Genomic DNA, 15,758 nt, shown 5'->3' with positions numbered 1-15,758 from the left:
TTTGTTGATATTACACAAACAAATAACTCATCTAATATCTGGCTAACATATTTACTTATTAAACTAAGCGTATAAATGATAACTATGTAATTTAATTTGTAAATATTTACTTTCTATGATGAACATGAAAACAAAAATATAAAAACAACAACAATAATTTAAAAAAAAAATAGAGTTCATTTTTTTCTAAACGATATATCAGACAAAACAAGAGTTATCTATACTTTTACGTCAATTATTTAAGCAAATATTTGTGGGAAAGGCTGACTGGGTTGGTTGGCTGTTTAGGTGCTGCAGCATATCTGCAACTATTCCAACTATTCTTTTTTTCATTATTAGAAATCCATAAAGAAGAATGGAAGCGATTGTTTTAGGGTACCTTACCCTCACTTCACAGTTCACAGTGATTTTTTCCAGGAAGGTAATCGCTCAATTTCATTTTCTGCTTTGTGACAAGTGAAAATAAGGCAGGCCATGAGACATGATTGTTATATTCGTACGACTATTTAGTGAATGGGTGGTTGGTGATAACAATTTAAATCTTTGATCAGCAGAGAGCGAGCAGCACGCAACGTCGGGGCATGAGAACTAAATCTAATCACTAGGTTTTTATTTTCTTTGATAAGAAAATAAAATTTATTTCATATAAACAAGGTATGATGATGATGGAACAGAAGACACAATCAAGTATTCCTATATATACCAATGTGTAAAACGCGCGCGCGTGTGTGTGTGGTATCATAAATTATAAATTAATAATTCTCATCATAAGATTAAATTATGGATTGCCTTTCTTTCATTGTTGTGCTCTCTTTCTATTACATTCCAAAATCTCCCTATATTTCTCTCGCTTCGTGCATTTATATAATCTACTGAATAATCTTTTTTTCTACACATATATTTTTTATTGTTACTTTCGATTTGCTAGTTATTATTTTGAAAATTCTAAAATTAAGCACCAAAAGACTGATACTGATACGTGATCTTTTTAACCCTTTCAGTGTTATTGTCGAATATATTCAACATTTAAACGTACTCTTTCTTTGCGATTTTTCGGTTATCCTATGTACCGTTACTATTGATGTTCTTATTTTTGCTGAAAGACAGACGAAACAGGACGAGGGTTAAAATGACAGTTGCTATTTTTTCTAAACTATGTCCCTTTAGATTTTTATTCCGACAAAAATTTTTGACACTGAAAGGGTTAAGATAATCGGAAATTTTAATTGAACAATAAAAACATTGAAGGAACATCTCTTTATATGGGATTGTCCACAATTCGATCTAGATCCTAAAGCCTAGCCCAGAAAGCGCAGTATAAACAAAAAAGTTAAGTGTTTTGGAAACTCTGTTACGAACACAGCTTAAATGTTATTTCTATCTGGCAACTCCTTTATATAGAAACAGGTGTTCAAAAAATATAGATATTTTTTGGTAGGAAGATTTAGCCATGCCCATGCTCCCTAAAATATCGAATAAATTGGGATACCTCTATATGGGGGCTACCCTAAAAACTAAACCAATTTTGATAATATTTTGTGTGTAAATGTTTGTCAATCAAAGAGAACTGAAAATATCAAATTTCGAGCGAAATCGCTTGATAGAAGTTCCCAAAATCTGGAAATTTTGGGAAATTTGGGATTTTTTTGGGGTACAGTCATATGGGGGCTCCCCTATAAAGTGAATAAATTTTGATATGTTTTAGTAGGAAGATTTGTTAACCAGAGAGAACTTTAAGAATCAAATAACAGCCTCTTCAGATGGAAAACATGCCAAACCTCCAGAAAATTTGTAAGGTTCGGTTATATGAGAGCTATCTTTAAAAGAAGACCGATTTTATCCTTTTTGGTACGACGATGTGTCACCCAATGAGAATCCAAAATTCCAAATTACAACCATTTCGGGTTTTTCATGTCAAACCAAGGCTTGCGGGTTTTAAAGAATATTTTTTCCAAGTCAAATAGTAATAGCGTCTATAAATGCTCGATTAAGGTAGTATATAAAGGCTCTCCCTTCATGTCCCCTATAAAGACTCCTTTCAGGTCGCCTATAAAGACTACCTTCAGATCACCTATAAAGACTCACCCTCCAGGTCGCCTATAAAGACTCCCTTCAGGTCGCCTATAAAGACTCCCTTCATGTCGTCTATAAAGACTCTCCCTTCATGTCGTCTATAAAGACTCTCCCTTCAACTCGTCTATTTTTTCCAAGTCAATAAAGACTCGCTTTAGGTAGTCTATAAAGGCTCTCCCTTTATGTCGTCTATAAAGGCTCTCTCTTCATGTCGTCTATAAAGACTCCCCTTTAGTTCGTCTATAAAGACTCCCTTTCAGGTCGTCCAAAAAGTCTTCCTTTCAGGTCGTCTAAAAACACTCCCTTCATGTCGTCTATAAAGGCTCTCCCTTCATGTCATCTATTAAGATTCCCTTTCAGGTCGTCCAAAAAGTCTCCCTTTCAGGTCGTCTAAAAAGACTCCCTTTCAGGTCGTCTATAAAGACTCCCCTTCAGGTCGTCTATAAAGACTTCCTTAAGATGGTCTGTAAGGACTAACTTCAGGTGGTCTATAAAAACTCCCTTCACGTGGTCTATAAAGACTCCCTTCAACTCGTCTATAAGTAATCCTTTCAGGTCGTCTATACAATTTTCTTTAGGTCGTCCATTTGAATACAATTTTTCCCTTAAAATATAGCGCCCATGGTTTTCGATATTGGAATTTTGCCGGTTTAGAAGAACAAATTATTTAATTTTTTATTATTCTGAAATTATAAAATATAATTAATAAAAAAAAACACAATTTTATATTATATATTTTAACCATACCCAATGCATCCTGATGGCAACAATCTCATCATGAGTGTAATCAGAAACATGCGAAATACGAATGACTGTTGCATGTAAGCAATATTCGATTTCAGTTTCTTCAAACATTCCTTGAAATATTTAATTTTGTAATAATAAAATCTTGTAACCCTTTGGTAATTTCTTTCATAAAATAAATAAATTAAAAAGAAATTTTGAAATACATCGAATTAAAATGTTATATATCTTACAATCTTAAATATTGTAAACGATTTCCAATCAGAATTAAATTTTTTTCTATTATCCCCATCTCCTCATCAACAAACGATTATTAGGTGAGTGAGTTAGTTGGAGAATATCAACAATTATCAAATCGGCAAACTGCAATATAGTATCATCAGAACGTTCAACACCCCGCAGTTCCGAACCATACATTGCCGCTGCCACACACAAGATGCACGGGCAAAACCAAACTCACACACAAGAGGAGAAAATTAGAGATGGCAACACGGCAAATGAAAAAAAAAGTTCCAACAAGAATAAGTCATCGGCAAAAATTGTATAGAAAATTACGTCATCGTGTCGTCATATGAAAAAAAAGGAATAAAAAACCAACTAGATTATTCATCGTCGTCGTCAATTGCTGGCCATTATTACAACAACGCAATTGTCAATATCGAACTAATTGTCAGCATCAACGTTGATTTGTAATTATGAATATAACATGCCTTTGCAAAAAAGTAAAACGAAAAAATCAATTCCGGCATAGCACAATTTACACAATTTCTTTTTCAACAGCGTTCTTCTATTCGCACACGCACACACATACTTGCATATATAAATTCTCTTTTGTCTCTTTCACACTTTTTAGAAGAAAATTTTTTCTTTGGCCAATTTTCACACAGATATTTTCTTGGATGGTTTTCTATATTTTGCAAAAATGTTTATCTTTTATTTCAATTTCATCCGAATCACTTGGAAATTGTTAATAATTTTATTTGATTTTTTCTTATTTTTAAAGAGTTTTTTCAACTCACCCAGTCAAAAAATTGTTTTGTTAATTAGGTGCGGTAGAATTGGCTATACCTCAAAATGATTTAAAATAAAATGTGGTTCCTGTGATCAGTGAGTGGAAGCTTTTCTCGACTGCAGAAAATTGAAAAACGTTCCACCTGCTAATGAATGCGAGGAGAAGATAAAATGGCCGATAAAGATGAACTCAAAATGGTATAACCCCGAGAAATATTACGAATGAGGTGGGATGGAGACTAAATGAGAACCGTCGTATTGTTTACAACACATACACTCACACAGCAGCTGCAGTCAAAGAACAGAGCCATACGTGTGACGGCGTTGTTATTGTGTTGCTGACGTTCAACGATCAGCTGTTTAGGTGTCTTTTATTTGAAAATTGGAAAAATTGGGGTTATATTTATTTCAAATAAAATTGTAAAGTTGGAGAAAACATTAATTAGGTGGGGTAGAATTAGTTCACAAGGAATTAATAGACCGAATTTGTTACGAAGCACAAAGTCAATATTGGATTTTTCCAACAACGGCGTTGAATTTTCAAATATTTAATAACAGAGGGCGCTTTTAAATTCAATCAATTGACATAGAAGTTTCACAGATATTCGGAAGGGGGTTTAGACGAGCTGATGAAAGTATTTTTAGACGAGTTGAAGGATACAAGCCGAAGGAGTTTTTATAGACAAACTGAATGGAAACTATAGGCAAACTGAAGACTGTCTTCATAGACAAGCTGAAAACTGTATTTAAAGACAAGCTGAAGACTTTCATTATAGACGAGCTGAAGGAGTCTTTATAGACAAACTGAATGGAGATTATAGGCTTGGTGAAGGCTGTCTTTATGGACGAACCGAAAGCAGTCTTTATATACGAGCTTAAGGCTGTCTTTATAGAAGAGTTGAATACTATTTATAGATGAGCTTAAGGCTGTCGTCTTTATAGATGAGTGGAGAGGTTTCTAAAGGCAATCTATATAGAGAGCTGAATGGGGTCTTTTTAAATGAGCTGAAGGGAGTATTTATGGACCAATTAAAGGAAGTCTTTTAGACAAGCTAAAGGCAGTTTATAGTCGACCTGAACGTATCTTTAAAGACGAGGGGAAGGGAGTATTTATTGACGACTTGAATCGAAGCTCTCATAGGTCAGCTGAATACTGTCTATATAGACCAGCTGAAGACTGTCTTTATAGACGGGCTAAAGGCAATCTGTATTGACTAGATGGTAGAGAGTATTTATAGGCAGGCTGACTATCTAAAGTGTGTATTTATAGACGGGATGAATGATGTTTATATATGAACATGTATTTTTTTCAAAGCACTTAAATATTCGTCTCTTTCAGGTATGTGGCGGAGAGAAATGCTACTATCCTCCGCACATTCTCTTGGAATGCTTTTTATTATAAAATGCCTAAAAAAATAGATTTAACATTTTGTTATTCTTTATTGTATATAAATTCATTTATTAAGTAGTATATAAACAAATATCGTAATTAAGCCTTAAAAATATACGTCTCGCTAACTGACTTCTTCAAATCCTTTGTACACGGAACGCATTTTACAGAAAAAATTCCCTTGGAATATATGTGTTCTCCAACACACTGTCCTCGCTATTCACTATCCGAAGATGATTCACTACTTTCATCACCTTGCTCCAAAAGTGCCTTAAATTCCTTTACCTTAATCTTTTGTGGTATTATTTGCAGCAGAAAGGCTAAATTGTCGTTTTCTTGGACCAAATCTGCCAGGTGATTATATTGTAAGTTATTGGGTTTCTTGGCGTGTTTATAGGATTCTTTGGCAAAATGTTTAATAAACATTTCCTGCAAACAATAACAACAAATAATAATAATCATGTGTAACAAAATAAAACATTTCCAAATAGCTTACCGTCGATTTTGTCATTAGAAATAGTACTTCGTTAGTTACTTGTCCAGTATCCACAGAACTTTTCATAATTGCTCGGATGCGTGTGTGGGGAAGTTCAGTTTCCATTTTCTAGATATATTTATTACTTTCTTGCACAAAGATTAACCCGGTCTTTGCGCGTTTTTTCTCGCTTGGTTGCAAGATTGTTTATGCTTACCGGCTGTTGTGTAGGGATAAGTAAATCGACTTTCGACTAATCGAATTACCGGCTGTTGTATGCCGAAAATAAACAAGCGGGGTTTTACACTGTTGGTGATTGGCATTGGTCATAAGAGTTGTTTCTCTCTCTCTCATATTGGTAAATTGGGAATAGAGTTGGAAAACATTGCCACAAGTAGGAACAAAAAAGTACGAAAAGTTACCTAAAATTTTACTTCAAATGATAATAAATCATAATTATGGAGAAATATTAGCCAATATTTATACCAGTTATTTTGATAAATAATATATGTTACCTTTTGTGAACAAAAAGTACGCTTGTTACAAAATTAAAAATTGCGCAACTCTAATTACTCTCTCAAGAGAGAGAAACTCTCAACGCTGATCCCGATCCCGATAAATATAAAACCACTCTTTTAATTTACCAATGAGAGAGAAAAAAACTCTCATGACGAATGACCATGACCAACAGTGTAAAACCCTACTTTTCGTAAATCTTAGCATGTCACATCATGAGGAACGTTTTTAAATTTTTCTGCAGTTGGTGTTTATTATTGAAAACGTTTGTTGTCCAGTTTTTTAATATTGCATTATTTCGGCAAAAGACACGGATAGCAGAAGAATGGAGCAGAAAATTAAAGTGTAAGTGCATAGAATTGCCTGGTATATATAATTCGGAATACATTTTACCGGGATTTAATAGATTCTTAATTTTCCCGCCAAAATTGTCACATTAGACCAGACAGGGTTTTGAAGGATACAACATCCTTCAAGAGACACCATTAGGAAGCATAAGTTTATGTGCATAACTAACTATATAAATATTGTTAAATATATATATTATCCTTTTCTCCGGCAATACAAGAAATGGTTTTTAAGGATTGGTAAATTGGGAATAGAGTTGGAAAACATTGCCACAAGTAGGAACAAAAAAGTACGAAAAGTTACCTAACATTTTACTTCAAATGATAATAAATCATAATTATGGAGAAATATTAGCCAATATTTATACCAGTTATTTTGATAAATAATATATGTTACCTTTTGTGAACAAAAAGTACGCTTGTTACAAAATTAAAAATTGCGCAACTCTAATTACTCTCTCAAGAGAGAGAAACTCTCAACGCTGATCCCGATCCCGATAAATATAAAACCACTCTTTTAATTTACCAATGAGAGAGAAAAAAACTCTCATGACGAATGACCATGACCAACAGTGTAAAACCCTACTTTTCGTAAATCTTAGCATGTCACATCATGAGGAACGTTTTTAAATTTTTCTGCAGTTGGTGTTTATTATTGAAAACGTTTGTTGTCCAGTTTTTTAATATTGCATTATTTCGGCAAAAGACACGGATAGCAGAAGAATGGAGCAGAAAATTAAAGTGTAAGTGCATAGAATTGCCTGGTATATATAATTCGGAATACATTTTACCGGGATTTAATAGATTCTTAATTTTCCCGCCAAAATTGTCACATTAGACCAGACAGGGTTTTGAAGGATACAACATCCTTCAAGAGACACCATTAGGAAGCATAAGTTTATGTGCATAACTAACTATATAAATATTGTTAAATATATATATTATCCTTTTCTCCGGCAATACAAGAAATGGTTTTTAAGGAAATTGATATGATGTTAGAGCTAAAGGTGAGGTGATAGCCCATGGAGTAATAGAACAACAGAAAACCTGGAAAAATATATTTTGTTAAGAAGCAAGAAAATTAAATAAATTGACAGTGTCGATCACAAATATGCCTTTTGGCAGATCGAACTGGACGAGGAGAGCAAACCATATACAGCACTCATAGTAGCCGGGCGACTACAATACGAATTCAGTGTGATGGAACGAGGAACACCCGATTGCATTTTACTCGCAGAATTTAAATTCCTGCCAACGAAAGTATAATAATATATTTATTGTTTTACTTTCTATTACAGTTTAGTGTGTGGCGATGTCCGTGGCCGTTTCAAGCAAATGTTTCAGCGTGTGGAAAACATTAACAAAAAGGCCGGTCCTTTTGAAATTCTATTGTGTGTGGGTGATTTCTTCTCGGAGGATGAAAAACAAAATGAGGAACTTATTGCTTATAAAAATGGACACAAACATAGTAAGTCTACTCTAAACTATAAAAGAAGAAGAAAATATTTAACCACTGTTTTTGTGTGTTTTCAGTTCCCGTTCCAACGTACATTTTGGGACCTAATAACAAAAACGTATTGTCGTATTATGAAAATACCCAAGATGGAGAAATTTGTAGTAATCTAACGTATTTGGGTAAACGTGGTCTTTACACCCTCTCGTCGGGTGTTAAAATAGCCTATATTAGTGGTTTGGAAAAGCCAGCGGGGGCGACCAGTAATGAAGAATATTACTTTAATATGGATGATATTGAAGCTGTTCGTAATTCATGTTTAGTTAATAAATCATCAGCATCAGATTATCGTGGTGTTGATGTATTGTTAAGTTCACCATGGCCGTATGGTATAACAAACGATGGACAGGAGGTAAGTTGTGGGGAAATCATGTAGCAAAGTTTTTAAAATTTTTTTAATTTCATTTTCAGGCCCAATACTCTTCGAAATTGTTGGCATTTTTATGCCGTGATATTAAGCCAAGATATCATTTTTGTGGAATGAGTAAGAAATATTTTGAACCGGCTCCATATAGGTAAGCGGAATATAATTTGGAAATTATGTTGTATTTAAACTGATTTGGAAATATATGTAAATTTAATAATGATGGGCTTACGATCATCTGAAGGGTATAAAATCGTGTCTTTGGGGTGTACAAAATTTTAAAGACATGATCGTGATCTCTTAAGGAGTTTGTATGATATTTAATAAATCGGAGATACGTAAAGGTTCTTGGTACCTTCAAAGTTATAGAAATATTTGAATTTTTGTATTTTTTCTTTACTTCAGACTGCCCTCGGATCAAATAACACAATTGGAATTGTGTACACGATTTATATCCCTAGCCGATGTGGGAAATGCAGAAAAGGAGAAATACATTTATGCCTTGAGCTTGACGCCGGTGGAAAAAATGCGTGTTATGGAATTGATACAGAAAACGACCATTGAAATAAAATGTCCATTTGCCGATATTAATTTTAATGATATCAAATTAAAGGGTGCGGCGGTAAGTACAAACATTTTACAAAATACGATTAGCTCTAAAGATATTCTTTTCCCCTTCAGACTGAAAGTAAACAATATTTCTTTGATATGGAATCGAAAAATGACAAAGGCAAACGTTTTGGTGGTAGTAATGATCGGCAACACAAAAAACCAAAAGTTCAGCAATGGGATCAAGGTATGACAGATTTAATTTTGTTTACTTTTAATATTTTCATTCTATTAATTGTATTGTTTTGTTTATTTTTCAGAAATCTGTTGGTTCTGTTTATCAAGTCCAAGTGTGGAGAAACATTTAATTATTACCATTGGCACACATTTCTATTTGGCTCTGGCCAAGGGACCCATTAACGATTATCACATATTGGTGTGCTCGATTAATCACATACCTTGTGCTGCTCAGCTAACCGAAGAAGATTGGAAAGAATTGCTGCGTTTTAAAAAAGCTCTAAGGAAATTTTTCAAAGAACAAAAACAAGTTGTGTGTTTTACCGAACGCAATTATAAAACTTCGCATCTGCAAATTAATGTATTGGCTTTGGATGAGGGTTTGGCATGGAAGATTCCCCATGCATTCGAAGATAAAGCTGAAGAATTTAATTTAGAATTTGAAACAATACCAGAATTGACGGCATCACATATGCTACCGGAGCAGGGTCCCTACTTTGTGGCTGAATTGCCAAATGATACTACGTTAATAACACGTCAAATGAAACATTTCCCAATACATTATGCAAGGTAAGATAGTGGGCCGATAGACCGAGGTCTCCAAATTTCCTTCTTAAGAAAAAAATCATAGACCAAGGTCTCAGAACTTTCCTATATAAAAAGTCATAGACAGAGGTATACACATTTGTTCTATAGAAAAAAAAAATGTAGACCAAGGTCCAAGGTCAGACCGAAGTCTCGAATTTTTTACCATAAAAAATTATAAAACGACGTTTCCGATTTTTTTTTTAGAAAAAATTAAACATCGAGATTGATAACAAAATTATGGATCGATTACTCAGATGTCTTTTTTCTTAACGTTTTTTTACTTTTTTGTTTTTTGCTCTTCCAATTTTTCTTTTTCCCTCTTACAGAGATGTTTTCTGTTCCGAAAATCTTTTGAACTGTGATGAAAAAGTTGATTGGCGTGCATGTAAACTTGATATGGATACGGAAAAGGAATTGGTGAAAAATTTTAGAGACAAATTTGCAAAATATGATTTTACCTCCTAATGTAAGTAGCAACAAATAAAAAAGAAAATATCAACAAAAAATTAGACTACAATATGACATATTTTATTTCGTTGTACAAATGTTTTACACTAGACAATAGAAAAAAATAATAATAGCAACTAAAATTAAAAACTAATTAAGGAAAATTAAAAAAAAGAAAAACAAAGGATTTATTAAATTTTTCGTTTCGCTTCTAACAAATCGTATTTTTAGGATTCACGCTGATATATTTTATTGAGGATCTGTAAAAATATGCCATGTGGTACACCACGTGATGTTTGTTGGATATGTGTTTTAATCATGTTATATGATTCCTCTTCATAGATTGCATAGGTGTTGGGTAGGCCCATACTCTTGTAAAGATCTTTGACTTTTTGGGCTTTTTCGGGATCTAGGGAATAATATAAAAGAATTTAATTTTAATGTATTTTTAGATTTCAATTTAAAAAAGTTCTACTTACCACTTTGTCCATAGCAATCCAACATGATTTGTTTTTGTTCCTCATTTGCCCTTTGCATGCAAACCACCGCCAACCAGGAACATTTATTATCCTGGATATCGGTACCAATTTTTCCGGTAATTTCTGGATTACCAAAGCAATCTAAAAAGTCATCTTGCACCTGGAAGAAATGGCCCATTTCCAGCAAAATGGTTTTTGATTGTCTAAAGGCTTCGGGATCTTTGATTCTAAGTAAAACAAAAAATTATTAAATATTAAAATAAAATTATTTTTCTTTTCATATTCCTACCCAGCCAAATGCATTGCCAAGGCAAATGGCAAATAGAATGTATAATATGCCGTCTTATTAGCCACCGTTGCATTATATTTTTCCATGCTAAACGACAACACATTATTATTGGCATTTAATAAATCCAAACTTTGACCACAGGTGGTGATAAAAGTAATCTCATGGAAGAGTTCCATTAAATCAACATAACAGTCCAAATGTCGGAAATGATTTTTCAGTACAGCGTAGAGACCATTTTCCATCATTAGAGCATCATTTAAGGCAATCAGTCCAACCTGTGGTACTTTATGCCAACACACTTGTCCCCGCCGTGTCGAACTATTATCCATGACATCGTCGTAAACCAAAAAGAAACTGTGCAGAATTTCAACACACCAACCCAATATTTGGGCTCGTTTTATATTTTCCGGTGTTAGGTCTTCAGATTTCACCAGATTTTTATATGTCAATACGGTGAGTAGACCACGATTTAATTTGCCATGTGGTATATTGTATTCCAGGGACTGGAAAAGAAATAAGAAAAATAGTTTTTATTTTTATTGCAAATTAAATTGAAATAACATTTTGAAATTTTACCCTTGCAAACCATTCTGAAATTTCATTCGGACTATATTTGTTTGTTATTTCCACCATTTCGTTAACAATTTCTGTGAAAGAAAAAATTAAAAAAAAAAAAAAAACATTTCTATTAAACATTTCTATGTATGGGAACTAATATCTAAATCTGAACCGATTTTCACGAAACTTAGCACATATCATTCTAGACTTAATTCAGTGCGCTATAGCAAATTTCGTGCAAATCGAAAGATATATAGGGACTTTGGTGCACCATTTACCTTAAATCGGACGAAAATATATATGAGAGCTATATGTAAATCTGAACCAATTTTTACGAAACTTCACGTACGCCATTCTAGTCCTAATTCAGTATGCTTCGCCAAATTTCTTGCATATTGAAAGATATCTAGGGACTTTGGTGCATAATTTACCTTAAATCGGACGAAATTATATATGGGAGCTATATCTAAATCTGAACCGATTTTTCCCAATTTCAATAGGATTCGTCCTTGGGCGAAATAAATGAGCTGTGCCAAATTTAATCCAAATCGGATGATAAATCCGACCTGTACTTAGTTTACAATTTAACATCAACAGACAGACGAACGGGCATGCATAAATCGACTCAGATCGTGATTCTATGCATGTTCTCAAAAGGAACCATGAGTCTTATCTCTTTTCCTGTTGCCTGTTACAAACATATGCACAAAGACATAATAACCTGTACCACAGTCTGTTTCTTAAAAAAAAATATATATTTTACGGTATAGACTCCGCAGGACAATTTATAATTTGTTACACCCCTTCATTTCGAGTGAGACTCCGATCGTGGAAACCTTTGTCGTGGAAACGATACTCTAGAACCATATCTATAGAGATTTACTAAGGGTATTCTATTAATAAATAGGACAAAAAGGAAGTGTCTTTTTGTCCTATTTATTAATAAATAGATAATCTATAGAGGCATTATGTCACTAGGATATATATATATATATATTATCTTTATGTAAATTTATTATTTACAAAAGACCTTTATACCGTATTCAATATCTGTTGAAGACCTGCATAACCTCATCGGGGTGTAGAAAACAATTACTGATAATGTTTGGGTATTATTTCTGTTGAACTGTAGAAAAGCTAACTTTTAACAGATATACAGATAGGTACCCCCTCACAGCCAAAACATTTATTCGCAATTGTGTTTATAAAACAATGGCTTATTATTATCAAGCTTTATTATTAAGTGCTTGAGGAAGCATTGAAATAAATGCAAATAAGAAAAAAATACTCTCTTCTTTGGATTTGCTGTTCATTGTTGGCATTTTTTGCTATTTTTGGGATAACATTTCATATTCGTTCAGCCTATTATATGTGCATATATATACGAGCTTTAAAATCGTCATCTATAACCTTTGATTTACTACCTCTTTTGTAGATTATTTTTTATTAGCAAAGTAGTTCAATTTTATATTTAATTAGCAAACAATTAAATGCAGCCTTATTATCACTTCTAATTATACCTATATTTGTTAATTGTATTGTGGTGCTGATGCGATATACCACCACATATCACACAACTTAATTATTTACAAGCTACAATTTCTGCTTACATGAATCGAATGTTATATATGTATATATGAATACAATTTATTTATATACCTGGAAACACGGCCAAAAATTCCCGATTTTCATCGGTTGATACTGCAGTTCGCGTTGCGGCTGGTATCGGATGATTTTGTAATGTTGACAATGTTCTGTAAAAAATGAAAACAATGTGGTGTGTTAACATTTGTTAATATTTTATGTAAACAAATAGTCAAGATATGTAGCTTTAAATCTCACGAACATTTTAAAGATGAAGAAACAATGCCATTGTCAGTTTAGGAAATGTGACACCTAACGGTCAAATAGTAAAAGGTTGGTGTTATTGTTGTTTTATGATAATGAGACCGAAGTGTTGTTTTTTCGGTGATTTTCATTCAAGACAACAAATGTTAAATAATATTCAAGGGTGGGGTTTGATTTTATCAATGAAGAAAACTTTATAGGAACAGCGATTTTGAATTGAAATATGAGGTTGTTTAAAAAATATATCTAACATGTAAAGTGTTGATTTATGAAATTTTAATTTCTATATCAAGAACTTTTTCATCAAAGATTTTTTTGGAATATTTTTCAGGGCCCAAAAAGGGGTGGATTTTTTTGCAATATTTTTTTAGGATCTATTTTAGAACCAAAAAGATTCTAAGAAATAACCACGCCTTTTAAGAACCTTAAAAAAATATTACTTAAAAAATTCAAGCCTTTGATGTAGTCGAAAAAGTAATTAAATAATTGACGTATTTTTTAAAATTCTTGGCCTTTGAAAAAATATTCTTAAAAAACCACGATCTTTATAGATCCTAAAAAATATTCTAAATATTTTCTCAAAACCCCACATTGTATGTTTTTATACCCTTCACCACACAGGGTATTATGTCGTTGTGCATATGTTTGTAACATGGAAAGGAAACGAGATAGACACGTGGTTCCTTTTGAGAATATGCATAGAATCACTTTCTGAGTCCGTCCGTCCATCCATTTGTTGATGTAAAATTGTACAAAAAGTACAGGTCGCATGTATCGTCCGATTTGTATGAAATTTGGTACAGATCATTTATTTGGCCCAAGGACGAACCTTATTGAAATTTGGAAAAATCGGTTCAGATTTAGCTCCCATTTATAATTTCGTCTGATTTAATGTAAATGGTGCACCAAAGTCCCTATATATCTTTCGATTTGCACGATATTTGGTATGGCGTACTGAATTGAGCCTATAATGATCTGTGCTAAGTTTCGTGAAAATCTGTTCAGATTAAGATATAGCTCCCATATATATTTTCGTCCGATTTAATAGAAATGATGCACCAAAGTTTTTATATATCTTCCGTTCAATTTTATGTCAATGTTCTTTCGAAAAGGCGACGTCTGTTAGGAGACTATGTAGAATATACGCAAAGTGGTCCCAGGGCCCAGTCCGATTTACTACTTTCCTTATTGTATTTTTTAATTAGCTGAACCATAATATTGTTTTTCAAAAGAATGTATTCGATTTCATTGTGTCATTGATCGGCTATTTATATGCGCCATAACACTAATAAAGTATAACACATTCCATTTAAAGAAAATATTCCTCCATGGGGGAGAATAATACTTTGTGTGTGTTTCCTCGAAGAGACTCTTAGATCGATAGATACACATCCATTTTCTATAAATAGAAATACTTAAAATTAAATTAAATCAATAACTGGTACTTGAATGTGTCGTAGGACAATCCTGCAGCAGCCATTGTCGTCGTTGTCTATGATGCAAAAGAGAGACACAAACATGTTATCATGCACACACAAAAAAGGTAAACAAAGAATACCAGTTTATCGCATTATAAGAATCAATGGATGGATGGTACATCAATAGAGTCAATTTTTCCATGGTATTTGGATTTCAATGAAACCAGTTTGTTTACATGTCAACCAATAAAATCCCTTTATTAAAAACAACAACAACAATTAACTAAAAGAAAGTCAAATAACTAACAAGTGTTAAAGAAATACCAACCAACCTACCACAAATCAATGATGGTCTGACATGGCCTGGCCCATTATTTATTCAAATCGCTTAACTATCGCCAACTACGTGACCAACGAGACAACAAATTAGCAAACCAATTCACATTGGGGGGCGGGCAAGAAGATATGTAATAAAATAAGATATCTATGTGCATACTGGATGGTGTGTGTAAACAAATATTTTATCTCTAACCCAAAAAAATACGGTTACGTATCTGCTGCTGCCTACTGCATGCATATGTGTAATCTAAAGCCGGTTCATTTGCCTAAATTCTATTGGCGCAACATCTATCTGTCCTAATATTTTTCTTACCTTGAAGATTGTTCCAATTTACGTTTGTTTATCAATTCCAATGGTAAACCACCAATCCGCTCTGTGTCCGCGGGACCAGATGATTTATGTATATTATCGGAATTGTGTACATTTTCACTTGTCGAAATATAACGGTTATTGCTTGTATGTTCATGTTGACTAGGATATCCTTTGACACCAGTTTGATGTCTTGCCAATTTGGTTGGATTACAATTGTTGGTAATAACCAATGGCAATCTTTTTAATATTGAATTTAACAT

General features: G+C 33.1%; 3 protein-coding genes across 3 annotated transcripts; 1 reads left to right on the top strand and 2 right to left on the bottom strand.

Annotated features, from left to right (window-relative positions):
- Window positions 1–5,433: 5,433 nt before the first annotated feature.
- Window positions 5,434–5,819, bottom strand: LOC133332421 (chromatin accessibility complex 16kD protein). Its single transcript, XM_061540824.1, has 2 exons — window positions 5,715–5,819; window positions 5,434–5,647 (listed from the first exon to the last, which is right to left on the bottom strand). The coding sequence occupies exons 1-2, from the start codon at window positions 5,817–5,819 to the stop codon at window positions 5,435–5,437; spliced, it is 318 nt and encodes a 105-aa protein (XP_061396808.1). The 3' UTR covers window position 5,434.
- A 1,299-nt stretch (window positions 5,820–7,118) lies between these two features.
- On the top strand, window positions 7,119–10,272 carry LOC133332430 (CWF19-like protein 1 homolog). The gene is made up of 9 exons (XM_061540833.1): window positions 7,119–7,147; window positions 7,199–7,299; window positions 7,860–8,024; window positions 8,090–8,421; window positions 8,481–8,584; window positions 8,839–9,055; window positions 9,115–9,229; window positions 9,303–9,789; window positions 10,134–10,272. Exons 1-9 carry the CDS (start codon window positions 7,119–7,121, stop codon window positions 10,270–10,272), a joined length of 1,689 nt encoding a protein of 562 aa, XP_061396817.1.
- A 205-nt stretch (window positions 10,273–10,477) lies between these two features.
- On the bottom strand, window positions 10,478–15,758 carry LOC133332429 (uncharacterized). Its single transcript, XM_061540832.1, has 6 exons — window positions 15,499–15,758; window positions 13,240–13,334; window positions 11,599–11,669; window positions 11,023–11,525; window positions 10,734–10,960; window positions 10,478–10,663 (listed from the first exon to the last, which is right to left on the bottom strand). The coding sequence occupies exons 1-6, from the start codon at window positions 15,756–15,758 to the stop codon at window positions 10,482–10,484; spliced, it is 1,338 nt and encodes a 445-aa protein (XP_061396816.1). The 3' UTR covers window positions 10,478–10,481.

The sequence above is a fragment of the Musca vetustissima genome, unplaced genomic scaffold (genome assembly GCF_032173495.1).
Source record: "Musca vetustissima isolate MV318-11 ecotype Yass unplaced genomic scaffold, APGP_CSIRO_Mvet_v1 utg698, whole genome shotgun sequence".
Lineage (NCBI taxonomy): Eukaryota > Metazoa > Arthropoda > Insecta > Diptera > Muscidae > Musca > Musca vetustissima.
This window is presented reverse-complemented; position numbering and strand designations above follow the sequence as displayed.